The sequence below is a fragment of the Pagrus pagrus genome, assembly GCF_965226575.1.
Source record: "Pagrus pagrus genome assembly, chromosome: 11".
Taxonomy (NCBI): Eukaryota; Metazoa; Chordata; class Actinopteri; order Spariformes; family Sparidae; genus Pagrus; species Pagrus pagrus.
In genome coordinates, this window is record NC_140195.1 from 30,647,205 (window position 1) to 30,663,968 (window position 16,764).

The window sequence follows — 16,764 nt, forward strand, 5'->3', positions numbered from 1 at the left end:
GTGATGTGGGCTGGAGTTTCAGTGTGAGCGTATTGTGAGTGAGTGTGTGTGTGTGTGTGTGTGTATCTTTATGCCTTCATTCCCATTGGCTGCTGAAACTTGGTGGAGCTTTTCCCTCCCGAGTAAGAGAAAGCCTCAAGAACCTATCGGTGCTCGCGACCCGTCCCCCCTTCTCGAGCCCGCCTGGTCCAGACTTGTCCGGGAGACCGTCAGATGAGTCCTTCACACCGGTTAAATAAGCTCATGTCAGAGACAGAGCGCTTCCATACAGTGAACACATGAACAGTGTGAGGACTCCCTGCGCTGCTCCATGAGCCCTGTTAGCCTGCCTGCTGCGGAGGTCTCATATTGATCCTTTACACATCTCTGCTTTTTCTCGTCCCTCACACACCGGACCGCTCACACACTGCCACCTCTGACACACTCGTTAGCGACACATCGACACGTGATTTGGACATCCAGAGAGCTGTCGGTCTTTTTTTGGCTTTGATTTTTTTTTTTTTTTTTTTTTTTTGTATTTCTCTCTTTTTTTTTTTTAAATGTTACAATGTCGTCTTTGCCAGGAACTGTACCGCGGATGATGCGCCCGGCTCCCGGACAGAACTACCCCCGGACTGGATTCCCTCTGGAAGGTAGGCGCAGTGGAGAAGCAGCTGGGAGCTTCTGGGCCTTTAACCCGGCACACAGGACACTCTGTGAGGAGACTGAAAAGCTTGAGGGCTCAAATTGAAAATAAAAATATGTTAAGATAAATAGCCTACAGAGGACTTTAACTTGACAAATGGCCTCGACTAACAGGTAGCCTATTATTATTATTATTATTATTATTATTAGGCTATTATTTGTATTTTTATTTTTTGCCATGAAGGACTCTCATTTAGATTGGGCTATCTTCATTTCACATAGCCTATAAACATTGTGATCGTATGTCAATATTTTTTTATTAGGCAAAATATCATAGGCCTGTAGGATTATTTGCACTTCATTTATTTATTATCCACTGACCGTTTTTTGGACAGATTTTAAAATGAGTGTAAATCCCACGGAAAGCCACAGAGCCGAGAACCAAAAATGTGGGATTTCTTCAAGTGTCCTGTGCCTGGAAATTTAAATCAAATAGGCTACAGGACAATGAGGAGAAACAGAGGATTACATCAATATTTGGACAGCGTGACGGTGAATAGGCCTAATGAAGACGGGCACAAGAGGCCCTTCACCTCCTCTTCAGGTCGGACTGAGCTGCGAGGAGCCGCTAATCTGTCAACGAAAAATCTCATTTGTTTCTGCAATTTTTTAGACGTGTCAGTGAATAGGCCAAAGAATAATAACAGGCATGGGCTTTTTTAATAAGTTGAGGCCTACATTCAATTTAGATGACATGCATAAGAAACATAATATTAAAATGGAGTATTTTCCTCCAGACTTATGGTTAAATGTTAGAGTAAGACAGCTCCCTGCTGACCTTGTGTCGTCCACAGTGTCCACTCCTCTGGGCCAGGGACGGGTCAACCAGCTCGGCGGGGTCTTTATTAACGGCCGGCCGCTGCCCAACCACATCCGACACAAGATAGTGGAGATGGCCCACCACGGGATCCGGCCCTGCGTCATCTCCCGACAGCTGCGGGTCTCCCACGGCTGCGTCTCCAAAATCCTCTGCCGCTACCAGGAGACCGGCTCCATCCGGCCCGGAGCGATAGGAGGCAGCAAACCCAGGGTGAGAAGATGCAACCACAACATCATCATCATCATCATCATCATCATCAACAACAACAACAACAACAACAACAACAACATCAACAATGATAGGCCTAATGATAAGAATAAAAATGAATTTGATTATTCACATGCACATCAGTCCTCCTTTTATTTTGATTTATTTGCCTTTTTTCAACACGTTTACGACCTCACACATGTCCATGTCCTTGTCCCCTCGGTCGCGCTGTCCCACCTGCAGCAGGTAGCCACGCCGGACGTGGAGAAGCGGATCGAGGAGTATAAGCGGGACAACCCCGGCATGTTCAGCTGGGAGATCCGGGATAAGCTGCTGAAGGACGGCGTGTGTGACAGAAGCACAGTCCCTTCAGGTGAGGCCTCCTCTGGTAAGCCACGTTTCATTTAATTTTTGTAGGCTAGTTCTCCGCTATTTCCCTGTTCAACTGAACAGAAAACACTGTTAAAGTGTAGCCAAGCTTGTCACTAGAAGTGAATCAAATGTGTTATTCTTATAATAATAATAATAATAATAATAATAATAATAATAATAATAATAATAATAATAATACTTAAGCTGCCTTTTTATTCGCAGTGAGTTCGATCAGCCGTGTACTTCGAGCTCGGTTTGGAAAAAAGGACGATGAGGAGGAGTGTGATAAAAAGGATGAAGACGGAGAGAAGAAAACCAAACACAGCATCGACGGCATCCTCGGCGACAAAGGTAGGTCAGAGGACACAGTTTTAGCAGTTAGAGACCGTGTGGACCGACAGCTGCTGTTGGACTGCTGTCTGCGCCGTGAATTTTCCTCAAATTGGGCCTAAACGGGCGTTTTGTCACTCTGGGTTTTCCTCCTTTAAGCTGATCTCCCAGCAGACATGGGAGCCGCTTAATTATTTATGATGGGGAGCGGTGGAGCGGAGCGCGCTCCTGCGGCGCTGCTTAAACGCTCCCTTGAAAGCAATGCTGACAGATGACCGATGTGCCAGTCTATATCAATTACAGGCGGCTTGTCAGGGATACCAGGAGCCAGGGGCCAGCGACCCCACCGGCCTGTTTGTAGGAGCTCCGTGTGGACGTCAAGTTCACCCGGAAACCTTAACCAGAGGCCCTGAACCACAGCATGTAGAAAAACACAATCAAGCAAAAAAAAAAGGCCAACTGAACAACCTTATTGTATTGAAAGGTATCCAATTTATCAGATATATTACCCGCAGCAGAAAAAAGACAAACACACAACAAATGAAACTGTCAACCTTCTTAAAAAAAGAAAGAAAAAAAAGAAAAGAAAATGAGATTTTCATGGAATAAACATGGGCCGAATAATTTATTCTCAACGGGATTTTATAAATGTTTCTGAAGCATTATTGAGGAAATGTAATACAATAATGTGCAACATTTAAGGGACATTCTTTCCCAGATTGCAATTTCAAATGAAGACATATTTAGCAATTAGCAGTTTATATAGCCTGTAGTTTGAGATAGTTGTGTCAGTTTAGATTTTTTTAAAATAATTGTTTCACATTGTGAATACGACTTTTAATATGTTTTGACTGGAGCGTTCTGACGAATCAGCTGTCTGTTAATGACCCTCAGGGCCTGTGGCTCCCAGTGATTCTTGACCACTGGTTTGACTGGTAATACTTCTTTTTTTTCAATCGCTGTAAACTGTCCTCCTTTTCATGTTCCTCAGAAGATCAGCCTAGCTTGTGTCTTTCTGTCATCCGGCCCTGGCATTTCATAATTTGAAGACTTAGCCTATTACAGCTGGTAATGAAACCGGTGTCTGTTGAATAGGCGCCTGTGTTGGAGAGGGGTGTAATAGCTCGGAGGCATAGTAAGAAATATATTTATCCCCTATCAGCCCTCACTCTCACAGTTCCAGGCACATGCATTCTGTTGAAGGGCTTTAAAGCAGATTAAATTGAGCCTTTTATTTCTTTTCACTTTCATCTTTCAGCAGCTCACTTCATGGTGTGGAGCCCGCGGCGCAAATTCATGAGATTTTAAGGTTTCCTCTCGTGTTGTTTAGATTGTATTTTTAAATATTCATTTCATTTTCGCTTTCATGGGATTGTTTTTGGTGGCACGTTGGCAGACTCTCAGCAGAGTCGGAGTTTTTAGCAGCAGCATTCGGCTGAATGAACGAGGTGCTGCTGTGACAGACAGACACATACATGAATACTGTTCCTGTCATTTTCCATCAGATAAGTCCTGTTTGTCCATATGATATGCTAGCATTAATGTATAGTAGAGGATATGCTACATTATAAATACATATACTTCCGTTCCACTATTGAAACCAGTCATAAAATGCTTTACAGATATGCCTCGAAAACAGTACAAGAAAATATATTGTTAGATATATATAAAACATTTTTTTTTACAATAAGGCAATGTATGATTTAATATATATATACACATTAAGTTAATAGCCTGCTTTTCTACTCTTAAATCTGCATTTTCTTACAGAACTAGAAATAATTCCATGTACATGTATATATATTTTACAACACAAGCCTATACTGTATATCAACATATCTTTTCAACAAGATACTGTACAACATAATATTATTGTAGACCTTATTTTTTATTTTATTCAATGATAAAATAAAATAAAATGTAAAAGCTCCAAAATAATGACCATATTATGTAAATTCCTGCATTGTAAATATGTATGATATTTTCCAGAATACTTAATGGTTGTTGATACATCAGGGTTGCGCATACGGAAAATTAATTTCATTTCATAGCTGCAGGTATATTTGATATGGCAGGTAATTTCTGTGGCTACAGTTAGATGGCTGTCTGCTTTTGGTCAAACCATGTAGCACAGTCTCTTCATCTGGAGTTTAAGGCTGCATTTAACCAATATGCTGTTTCCCAAAGATATGCCTGGCCTACTGTAGAGGAAAAAAAACAGTGGCAATTTTGGAGTCCAGAATAAGCCTGGTTGAAAGAAAAAAAGGTCGTCAGTGAGGATGGAGAGAGCATTTTTCAAACAAATCCAGTGGAAGTGACGAGAAGCAGCTTTACAGAGAGCGCAGGCTGTGCAAAGTTCTATTGCAGCTATTAATAACACTTTTCCCCGGGCATGCACACTTACTCCACTCCATCTGCACTTTCTCCCAGCTATTTTGCCGGGTTGAAATTGAGGGAGACCCAAATGTTGGCTGGAGATAACACAATCATCACAGCCTCATCCTGGGTTGTGCTTCAGTGTATTAAACTGGGATTAACCTCCCCTCTCTCCCCCGCTGCCTGGCACCAAAAATTCACATTTTTAAGGGACATATTAAAAAAAAGACAAGGGGGCTGAAGGCCAATGTGCAACACAGAGGAATGGTATCAACAGTAATAAGAATAATCATCATCATCATCATCATTATCATCATCATCACCATGTTAATCATTGTGTGTAAACGCACAAATCTTCTGTGGTACTAAATTGATCCCAAATGTATAATGATTCCATTTTCTCCATCTGAGCTTCTGGTCCTTTTCTCTCTTTAAACTGAAACAAATAATTTAAATATATATGATGAATTAGCAAATGTAAATTTAAACTGCAGTCCTAATCTTGGTCTCATGTGTTGCAAACAGCAGGTAGTCGTCTTAATGTAAAGGTGGTGATTTGGAGCATCTCTAGACAACCATAGAAACAGTTCAGCCGTGTATATTTAGTGTTTTACAGATTGACTTAACAAACCGACACAAATATGTCAAACAGTATAGAAACACCTCGGGTTTGGATAAAATCACATTTTATATTGCAATAATAATAACAATAATAATAACAATAATAATAATAATAATAATGACAACAACAATAATAATAATATTTTATTGTGATCAGTTTTCTACAAAAAATGGCTAAAACGTGATAGAGCCCTTGGTATAGTAAAATCAGTGATGATAGACAAATTAACATATTCTATATATTTTAATATACCTAGCTGAAAAGCTGAAAGTTAGCCATTGATCTAGTAATCTAGTTATCATGGTTGTTTTCCTACAACTAATACATCTTTAGGATGACAAACCAAAATGATGTCACACCCAAAACTGAAATTTTCAATCCATGCTCATTTAAAGTTGTCCAAATGATATTAATAACATGCAATTAACAATTATACAAACATCTGGGATTTCTGTATTCACAGTGCAGAAAAACGAACACCAATTTTTTTTTGTACAACATGTGTCATAATTTTCTTCTTTTTAGAGGTTTATCATTATTGTTCTGATTGCTTAAAGTACTATATAGGTGTACGCATTTTTTGCAACAACTGAGAAATAAGCAGAAATGTGTAATGCATAGTTTTCAATGTGTTTTGTTAAGAGGAAACAGGAACAGTGTTGAATTTATTTTGCAACATCGTGATAAATTCTTATGAAACACAGTCTCATCTGGTCCATGGTGTGTCATTTTTGATTTTTTTCATGGCTTTATTGAAACATTTGTCATTAATAAGTCATCAGATAGACATGGTGTATATCAGCAGGTTGACATTACTCTAGTTTCAGAGGTTTTGGGTTTAGTGAATGTGACTTTTCCCTTTAGGGAGCATCGGCTTCTGTGGAATGACGGTGGAATTTGATTCCCCGACAAATACTTTGTAAACACAGAAGCAGTGCCATGCAGCATGGAATCCACACAGGGAGCTTCATGTACAGAAATATGTTGTCATCGCAGTATGGAAGTAGTAGTAGCATGGTGAACACCTCCAAATATTTGTACAGCAGCTGACTGCTGACCTGATTCATGTGCTGTGTTTCAGACTTTCAGAGCAGAGGAGTAAAAAGTAGGTGAGAAAAGGAGGAAGCTGCTGGAGCAACGTGAGCAGCTTAGAGGCTTTGATCCTCTGTTGCTTTTGCTTATCAGAAACATTTGCGGTGACACTTCCACAATGAGAGTTCATCATATTCGCTGGTGCCAGCGTTGCTTTCAGGCTTGCTGGTCTTTTAATTAAAGCCCATTTGCCACATGAGACAGGAGCCGTCTTAGCCCCCAAACACTACTGCTGTATGTCTGTTCTCCCTGGACGATGTGAGTGGAACAATTGTGCCCACTGGACAACACTTTAAGGAGTTCAGATTTTCACATGCCTAAAATAAACATAAATACAATGTTGCTTTATCCCTATTGTGAATTCCTACCCCCCCTCAGCTAACACACCATAGACGTGTTTGGTATCATTTAGACTGAATGCCTCAAGTTGGGACTGCTAATTGTTTTGAATATTTTATAGGCTGCATCCCTGTATTAAAGTCTTCCTTTCCTTATATAAAATGAAGGGGTTAATGGTTGGATCAGGCTGTTGAAGCTGGCAGGGATGGCATTAGAAGATCACTCTCTGATCCCTGTGGGGAAACTGGGTCACTGTGGCAGCTCAGAGGAACAGGCTACAGCGGTGTAACAAAAAGACATACACAAGAAATAAGAAAAAACAGAAAATAACACAAAGTAAAAGCAACTCAGAGCAGAATGTTTTATTCGGTAATATGTGTGATAAAATTCATTTTAGCATGACCTGAGCGGAAAAACATCTAATCACCAATTAAATTATGAAACAACTAATAAGACTAATAACACTGAGTCAGTTACTCTATAATGTTAAGTTTGAGGTTAAACAAAGTTTCAACTTTCATTAATAAATGAAATAATCCATCATAAAAATGTATGTAAGAGTTTGACATAAGTAACCCATTCCACATATATACCACATGTGCACAACCATTTTACTTCTGAAAATTTCCCATGATCTAGATTTTTTGATATTTCATATAACCTTTTATCACACTGACATCACGTTTGAAAAAACAGGAATTTATTCATAATTTCACATGTTTTTTACATGTTATTTTCATGTTATCAGTAATTGTACATGCATTAAAATACATGTATCATGGTTTTTAATACAGATCAGTTACCCTTAAAACTTACATAAAAATGAATAGGCCAGTTTTCATAATCAACTATAATTTATAAAATAAGGACATTTGCTGCTTGTAGCTTATCAGACATGAGTATTGGCTGCTTTTGTCCATTTTCTCTTGTTTATCAAACAGACAAGTTTGACAACATCACATTAATGGCCATTTATCATTATTTCTGACACCATTAAGTTGGGTAAATGATAAATCCATCCAATTAAATAATCCCTAATTGCAGCCCCATGTGAAACCTTATTTTAAAGCTTAACATCACAGTTATAATTGTTATAACCCAAAATGCAGCTAATTGTATTAATTGTATGGTTTCTCCTCTTTGTCAACATCCATTAGCATTTTTGTCGGGATTGACCTACTTGTTGATTGTCCTTTATTTCTTGTAGCACTATGGACTTCTCAATGATTTCTTTGAGAAAAACAAATATATATAAAGGGGAGCTGCTGAACTGGGAGGCGGGTTGTTGATTAGGTGAATAGCAGCCCACTTCTCTGCTGTGGAGTGTTCAGTAGCCCTCCCTTAATCCTCCTTTCATTTGGCTGACAAATGCCAAGAATCTTGTCAGGCGACCCAATGGGAAGCTAAACAGCCAATAAAAGAGGAGCAGTGCATAAAGAACAAACAGGCGAAACAGGGTTGAGGGCAGTCAGAAGACTTGGGCATCCCATTAACAGGCCATTTACAAAAGATACACACAGAACAATGGCAAACAGAGAAATCACAACACATGGAGCAAGCAATATGGCAACGACAAATTATTTAAATGGCGGCACTTCGGTTGGTCTTTCATGAGCCCTCAATGGGTCTTGTGGAGAGTTGAAGAGATCATGTACTATGGCTGTGCTGCTCACGTTGGATGTTGACTCAAGCATGCTGTCATTCTACAGTTACATTACATGAATATTATAAATAAACAATATTTTAACAAATCCATTGTATTGGTCAGGCTTTGTTCATGAACATATTGCTTTAACACAAATCAGTTATCACCAACAAAGGTGTCATTTTTTGTTGAAAAGTGATGGGGACATAAGAGCTCAGATGATTCTAGGTAATGTAATGAGCGGATCGTATGAGGTCAGAGTAGACAATTATGGTTGGGGAAATAACGGCACATTAAAAGTCATTTAAACTGATTCGTCAGTTAACATTTCTTAGTGCAAGCTATTTATTGCACATTTTAATTAATTATGCTTTGGAGCGTTCCTAAAAAAAATTCTTGGGTTAATAAAAATTCTCAGTAATGCACTCAGTGATTATTTTTGCTTATTCTACAAATGGAAGGATATTTTAAGGGCAAATAAATCAAGGATCTATGACGCTAACTTGCTATCTTGTGCTTGCTCGGTTTGTTCGCTGCATCTGTGTCAGGATTTGGCAGTGAGATATTTGCTTTAATCCAACTCATTTGCCAGTCCAGCAGCACACAGCTGAGAGCCTGCTATGACAAACCATTCAGAGGTTTCTTCCTCCGCCTCGGCTGCCTCACAGCTAGCTGCAGGATCAAACACTGCTGGCTTTAAGGATAAAATGATTCTTTCCAAACATACTGCACTGCCATGTAAGAGAAAGTCTTTTAGCTTTGTTCTTTCATCTACAACGGAATTTATTTTTACACATTAAACAAAAGTATCTGTCTCTTAAATTAAATACTGTTCAAAATCACATGCGTATTCTTAACATCTACAGTAGATTACATGTTGATTTGCATTATCTCTGCTGTCACTCGCTTTAAAACAGGACAACGCAATATAGCCTTTGATCTTTTTAAATGAAGAGAAGATATAAATGAGAATTAAAAGGAAAACTGTGATTTCAATGAAGATGTAAATAAACATCAAGGTACTAAGCTAGATTACAGAAACACCCTTATAAAAAATTCCACATGTGAAAAATGTAAAATGAGTGCTTTCACATGTGAACTTCAATTTTAACAGGTGAAAAGACAATAATGTCTAATGTGAACTGTGAAGTGAACGGCCTTTTTCACAATGTGAAATGTAAATTTTCACATGTGAAGTACATACAGTAAAACACGCAGATTAGAATTTCCACATGGCACATAAAATCACAATTTGCTTCTTCACATGTGAGTTGCTCATTTTTTCACACATTTTCACGTGTGAACTAAAAATTAAAAATGAACTAAAAAACACGTGAAAATAAAATAGTGTCACAAGTGATTGGCTTTATTTCTTTTTTTTCTTTTCACATATGAATGAAAATTTCCACACTTTCACATGTGAATTACATATGTTTAGATGCTACTTGCTTTTCTTTTCTAATCCAAATGTGGAATTGGGATTGTAAAGTGAAACACACCATATTAAGTCTAAACACAGTGGAATCTGCCTGGAAACAACTCTGTTTTTAACTGTCGAAAATATCACTCCCCACATTGCTACAGCCATAGATAAAGAGAGAGAGAGAGAGAGAGAGCAATATATGATACATGAGCTCAGTGTCCCTGGTAATAGATATGGACCTAAAAAAATACAGATAATCTGAAGTATTAAAAGAAATAATTTACTTACAAGCTGTCAAAGTATTATATAAATGATGTAAATTATTTGAATACTTTAATTTTGAAAGTGGCAGCTGGTTATTGTATTTTTTAAAAAAAAAGTTTAAATCCCATCATAAGCTGTTTTCTTCTCTTTAATTTAAAAAAAGAATTGGCCAAATTTGACCGTGATTATTCATATTAGCGGTGAATGTAAAGATCCTGTGTTGGGGAAATGGTCGAAGGAATTATTTTATTGAGTGACTAAATTCATCTCTAAATGAGGGTGGTGGTGTGAGGGAGTTAATGTTTACGCTACAGAAAGGTATGAAAGGGTATTAATGGCCATTTCTCCGTCACTGCATTGAAATCATTTGAGCCACATATTTAACACACTCTCGGGCCTTGATGGGAACTGAGCGTTGTTCAAACTGCATCCTTATGGAAATAAATCAGCTCTCTGTTCAGAACCTACCTTGGATGAGTGTGCTGATCTTATAAAATGTTCAGTTTTTTTGCCATCACATTTGATGACAAACTAAGCTGTTAGTTTGAAATTGTGAGATTTTTTCCAGAGATGATTGGCTGTCTAATTAGGCCTTGGCAACAATTTATTGAATATGAATTAACTGTGTGATATCAATATACAGATGGATGACGAATGAAAGTATACTCATAGTTTCTCCAGGCGTGTGGTACTCAGGTGGTCGGGAGCACTGTCTAACATGTCACTCCAAAGTCTCCCAAAGGCGTTCAGTTGGATTGAGATCCGGTAACTGTGAAGGCCATAGCAGCTCCTCCATTTATGTTGTGCATTGCATTATGGGGCAACAGTGTCTATTCAAGACTAAAGGTTAATTTTAATAGTTTAATTATCATTTTACAGCCAGGATTGTGCAACAAGAGGTGTGCTTCTCACAAAACAAAATTATATAAATGTAAGTGTTCAGTATGAGTTCATGAGTCTCACAGTAGAGACTGGGTGTTGTCTTTTAGTATATTTGGGCTCTGTGCAGACATCTCTCTTCACTGATATCACTGATGCTCTGTAGATGGTACCAGTGATGTTCTGGTGGTTTTATCACCCGCTGTAGAGCCTTCTTGTCCTGGGCCGTGATGAACCATGCCAGTTTGAGATGTTTCCAGTCAGGATGCTTTCTATTGCTCATCTGTAAAAGTTGACAAGAACTTGAAATTTAGCCCTTTCAAGTTTTTGAAGGAACTAGAGCCTTTTCTGTGCTCTTTTTTAACTGGGGTGTTGATGGCCATGATAGGCTCTAAGTAATGTGGATGCCGAGGAGCCTGAAACTGTTCACCTGCTCCACCTCAGCTCCACTGATGTAGACAGGGGTGTGTGTCTTTGCCTCCTTCTTTCTAAAATCAACAATCAGCTCCTTGGTTTTGCTGACGTTGAGCAGTAGATTGTTCTCTGTGCACCACCCTGCAAGATTGTTGAATTCCTCCCGATATGAACTCTCACCATGTTTATAATGCGGCTGATGATGGGGGTGTTGTCTGCATATTTCACAGTAGACTTCTCCTGATGTCTGGGAGTGCAGTTATGGTGTACAGTGTGAACAGGAGGGGACTGCACACAGCCCTGGGGGGTTCCAGTGTTGAGCACCAACATAGAGGAGATGTGACGGCCAATCTGAACTGTCTGGAGACTGTGAGAAAGTTCAATATCCGATTGTAGAGTGTGGTACTCAAGCAAAGAGTGTTAAGTTTTCTAATCATCTTCATGAGTGAGATTGTTTTGAATGATGAGCTGAAGTCAACAAACAGCATAATGTTGAAGGCAGTCTTTTTCTCAAGGTATGTGAAGACTGAGTGGAGGGCAGTGGATCCTCTGTAGATCTTTTGGTCTTGAATACATACTGGTGAGGGTCCAGGCTAGCAGGCTGTTGTCTTTGATCTTCTGGATCATACATAAAATAGACTTACTCTTGATTTCCTTTCTTGAATGTCAGACAGGGCAGCTTCTGTTACTCATAGTTGTTACAGACGCTCTAAATGTCCTCAGGTCAGTTAAATATAAAAAAATGTGAGGAATACGTGAGCTTTGCATTTCATGACCCATATTACACCTGTGTATCTGATGTGCACCTAGCTAAAATAATTCATACTCCCGATTTCCTCAGTTAAATGAAACTGTGTGTGACAATATACTTGAACATCATGTCCAAAATTGTATGTTTAGGATATAACAATGCCATAAATTTCCAAATAAGTTATCTTTTTTAAAACACTGCCTTAAATTCAGATTATCTGTGTACAAATTATGTGTGATTCTTAATTATCAAAATGCCTTCAAATTAATTTAATTAATCAAAACTGATTCATGTGATAAGCTCCATAATCATATTGTCATTGAGAGTTAAAAGTTAAGTAAGTAAAAGTTATTATATCGAATTGATACATCTCTGTAAGAGAAAGTCAGAATTGTATATCAGTTTTAGCTCTGTTTAAGCAGCTATAGATGAAACAACTCTGTTTCATCTATAGCTGCTACAAACATTAACTAACAAGAAAAAAAGGAGTAAAAAAAAAATCCAAAATGGACCAGGAAGCCGTCTGTTATTTTGGGCCTATTTTTGCCATTGACGGAGTTGATGAACTCCTCCAAGTTTATTAAAGAAAAGGAAACATGACCCAAAGGCTTGAGGCAAGCAGGCTTATAAAGTGACAGCCATTGTAGCCTGAAGGCAAATGCATGAATACCTCTGAATAGACTCCTTCAAAGTGACACGATTGAGCTAGACAAGAGCAAAACACTGAAAGGAAAGCTTCTCCTCTGTGCCACCGAGCCGATCGGCATTTCTAATGCTCCTGCTTTGAATGAATGTACATCTGCAGAGGGTGGTTTGCTGTGGTCCACTTACTTCACTTTTTTCACTGCAGTTCGCAGCAGTTGTCTCTATACTATTATTTCTGTACTTGGAATTAAAGATGCAAGGTCTAGCAACATGTTTCCTAATGTTGAAATGGTTTTAATTCATATGATTAAAAACTAATGTTGAGGAGAGACAACATGTGTCATGAAGGAAAATAAGAAGAAGAAAACTAAAGATCATAGGTTAATTTATGGCCATTTTACATTAGAATGATGGCACAAATGGACATGGACAAGTTGCAGTCAGTGTGTGTGATAAAGGCTCTGTGCACTTTTTTAAACATTGTTTTATCTCAATTCATTCAAATTCTGTGACGCTGACATCACAATGAGGTGAATAAATACATAATTCATGCACTTTGCCTTTTTAGGGGTATTTTGTTTTCTTCAGATAGATATTGTGATGTATCTTGCAGTCTATCGACTATCGCAGAATTGTTCATGATACTGTCGTTATTGTGGGGAAAGAATCGTGAATCCTATCATGATTTCGTTTGTTATTCTCACCCCTAGAAAGGTCAGGTCGTCAACATAACCCACTGAATAAGTGTTGGACAGAGCAACTGACTGATCTCCACATCCCTCGGTTTAGTGCTGGCAGAGATAACTGAGCAAAGACAGTTGACAATGAAAAAAAAAAGGTTTCTCAGCCTGATCTAGACTGAGAGCCCATTTTTAGATCCTACATTTCCCTTTTGCTTTAGTGACTGTAAATGCTGCTGAGGTTTCAATTAGCATTTTTAGTAAGTATGGCTTATTTTGGTTAGAAAAATAATGACACAAAACTAATATTAAAATGTATTTGAATATCAATAAATTTGACTTTAAAATCTCTTATCAAAAATTCAAGATTCAAGATTCAAAATTTAAACTATACAGATTACTTGATAAAAATTAAATGCAGAATAATAAACCAAACTGAGTTCAGGAGTCTCACAGCCTGAGGAAAGAAGCTGCTCTGTAGTCTGGTGGCACAGCAATGAATAATTCTGTATGGCCACAGCATTACATGTAAATGCGGAAGTGTGTAGCTCCCAAAAAGTTTACTCCTTTTTTGTTTTAATTTGGTATTATTTCACCTTTTTTTTTTACTGAAGCTTGATTATTTATGACAGAAATACACTCATCAGCATCAATATCAAACATTTAACCACTTTGGTCAGACCTACAATTATAGAAAATCAACAGCCTTTATTTTTAGCAGACTCTATATCATTATGAGGTTGGGACATAATTCTAAGTGCTGTATCTTGAAGCACGTCCAGTTGCCTACGATGTTTGGACATAATGTCTGCATTTCAAGCCTAGTTTTTAGTTACCACCTCAAGTGAAAAACCTAAAATGGTTATAGGTCCGACCAGCTGTTTTCTAGTACTTCTACTACTATAACGTGCCCACAGCTTAAAAGGAACAGAATATTAAAAGTGATAGGTAATTGTTGAGCAGAAATGATGTTAAAATTGTTACCTTGCTTAAATGCCTTGTAAGCTTTTCCCAGCACTTTCCAATGACTACTGCTGTTAGTCAAGCTGCAGACATTTGTGGCAGAAATGGTCAGCAAACCACTATCTATAGGATAACTCTGGTAATAATAAGGACAGTGTTTTTCCTTCTGGAGTGATGAGCAGCAGATGAAAAGCACGCCTATCCCTCTGTCTCTTACAAACACATCAGAGTGCATTTCTAAGCTGAGAGAATCTGCACAGAGAGTCAACAAGCACAAATCACGTCATTTTCTCTGCGCTGCCCTGATTGTTAATCTACTTTCTTCCAAAATAAGATTATTCTATTGCTCTTTAAAACTTCCTGCAATTGCTTTCTTTAAGCCTGCAGCTGTCCACTGAGGGCTTTGCTGTGTCAAGTATATCTTAAGAGTGCCTCTTATTATTATATTTGCTTCCAGCTCTAATCTTTATCAGTGTTTATATTGACAGTCTGCAATTTTTGTTTATGACTATTTTTTATCTACTAAATAAAGACACATGCATGCCAGTGCCCGGGGATGAAAGAAGATAAAAGACTTTGCATTAATAGCAGTTTGCTAAGACATAATGCCCTGATAAAACCAGCATCTTTGTGTGGGCTGAATTGAGTTCAGTGCCAGTTTTATGTAGCATTTGTTGAGAGCATGCAACTTGCCTGAAACAGCTTTCTGTGAGACCATACATTTGTGGCCGCAGTCAAATATTTTTTCATAGTGGAACAACAAAAGTTGGGATTTTTCAATTCATTTTTTTCCAGCACAGAGTGTGTGCCGAGTTCCTAAATCTTTTGGCAAATATGTTACTCATCATTGTAAAACTGCCTACGTTGCACACACTCCACTTCTGCTGCTTACTATACACTTTTGATGCATTTGTTGTGACTAAATGCCATTGTGTTCGAGCTGTACTGGAACAAAGGCAAGAACAATGCTGAACTATGTGAATGGGAGTGTGTGCATAGGCAGCGGTGGCGGCGCAGCGCTGGTCTCGGCTTCAGCTCAGTTTTGCCCACTTGGGCTTGAATTTGAGGCCTTTGTTGGAGGAATGGCTGCTGGTGCCAACTGGCATATTTTATTTTACTTTCTTTTGTGTTCTCTGAATAATTTTCAAAACTTTGGCTTTGGCCTCAATTAGTTGAGTGTTCAGACCCTCATTCAATGCCCTGCATTGTTGGTACATGCATAAAAATCTGCAAGTCAAATGAAAATATGCCATCACAGTAAAAATATAATGAACCTGTAGCTGATACTGACACAGTAAGCTGTGTTACAAATAACATTTTTATTGAATAAAAACCTTCAGGAGCAACTGGAAGCTGTTTATCCAGCCATTTTTGTTGAGTTGGTATAAATTTTGTTAAATCCCCATTTCAATAGATGACATACAGTCTTCTATATCATGGCAGTCTTCAGTTCCAATGACTTCTACAACTCTCATTTCTCTGTTATGGAAGGAGAGGAACATGAACAAACTTTGTCACAAAAACATTCATGATGTTTTGTTCAATAATTGATTTTTTATAGGTCTTCTGAAAATGTAACCAAATATTCTAGGTCAATACATACAGTAGTTCCAATTTTTGTTTCAGTGTCCCTTGGCCATTGAATCAGTGACCTTCCGATTACTGGACGACCCACTCTACCTCCTGAGTCACAGCTGCCTAAACTGTGGACACTGACACCTGACTTCCAGCAGCTTCTAATTCATTGCAGACTTCCTTTTTGGTGGTTTTTGGTTGACTCTTGACCATCCTGACCAGTTTTCTGTCAGCAGCAGGTGATAGTTTGTGTTTTCTTCCTGATGTGGCAGTGACACAACTGTGCCATGCACTTTATACTTACAAACTGTTGTTTGTACAGTTGATCTTGGGACCTGTTACTGCTTTGAAATGGCTCCAAGTGACTTTACTGACTTGTTCAAATCAATAATGTGCTCTTTCAGATCAATGCTGAGCTCTTTAGACTTTCCCATTGTAGTGTTTGTGGCTGAGTCTAATGGGTGTGTCAACAAGCCCTATTGAAATGGGTCCAGAAATGTCAGTAGCTGTTATCAATCAGAATCACTCAGAAGAAGTTAAGAGGCCATGCTACAAAGAACGTTTCATTCACACAACTTTCTATAATCACCAGAATTGATTATTAAAGTTACTGTATGTTTATCTTTGATCCAGCAGATTTGGTCACATTTTCAGAAGACCTATAATACATTTATTATTGAACC

General features: G+C 38.4%; 1 protein-coding gene across 4 annotated transcripts in view; it reads left to right on the plus strand.

The window, feature by feature from the left end:
• Positions 1-236: 236 nt before the first annotated feature.
• LOC311265254 (paired box protein Pax-7-like) overlaps positions 237-16,764 on the plus strand; it is an 88,698-nt gene continuing 72,170 nt past the window's right edge. The window contains exons 1-4 of one of the 4 annotated variants that reach the window (XM_084366725.1): positions 237-632; positions 1,479-1,714; positions 1,955-2,099; positions 2,306-2,434. In XM_084366725.1, coding sequence (XP_084222851.1) covers positions 548-632; positions 1,479-1,714; positions 1,955-2,099; positions 2,306-2,434 — 595 coding nt within the window. In that variant the 5' untranslated portion in view covers positions 237-547. The remainder of the gene's footprint in view (positions 633-1,478; positions 1,715-1,954; positions 2,100-2,305; positions 2,435-16,764) is intronic. The other 3 variants (XM_084366727.1, XM_084366726.1, XM_084366728.1) reach the window with 3 other exon arrangements.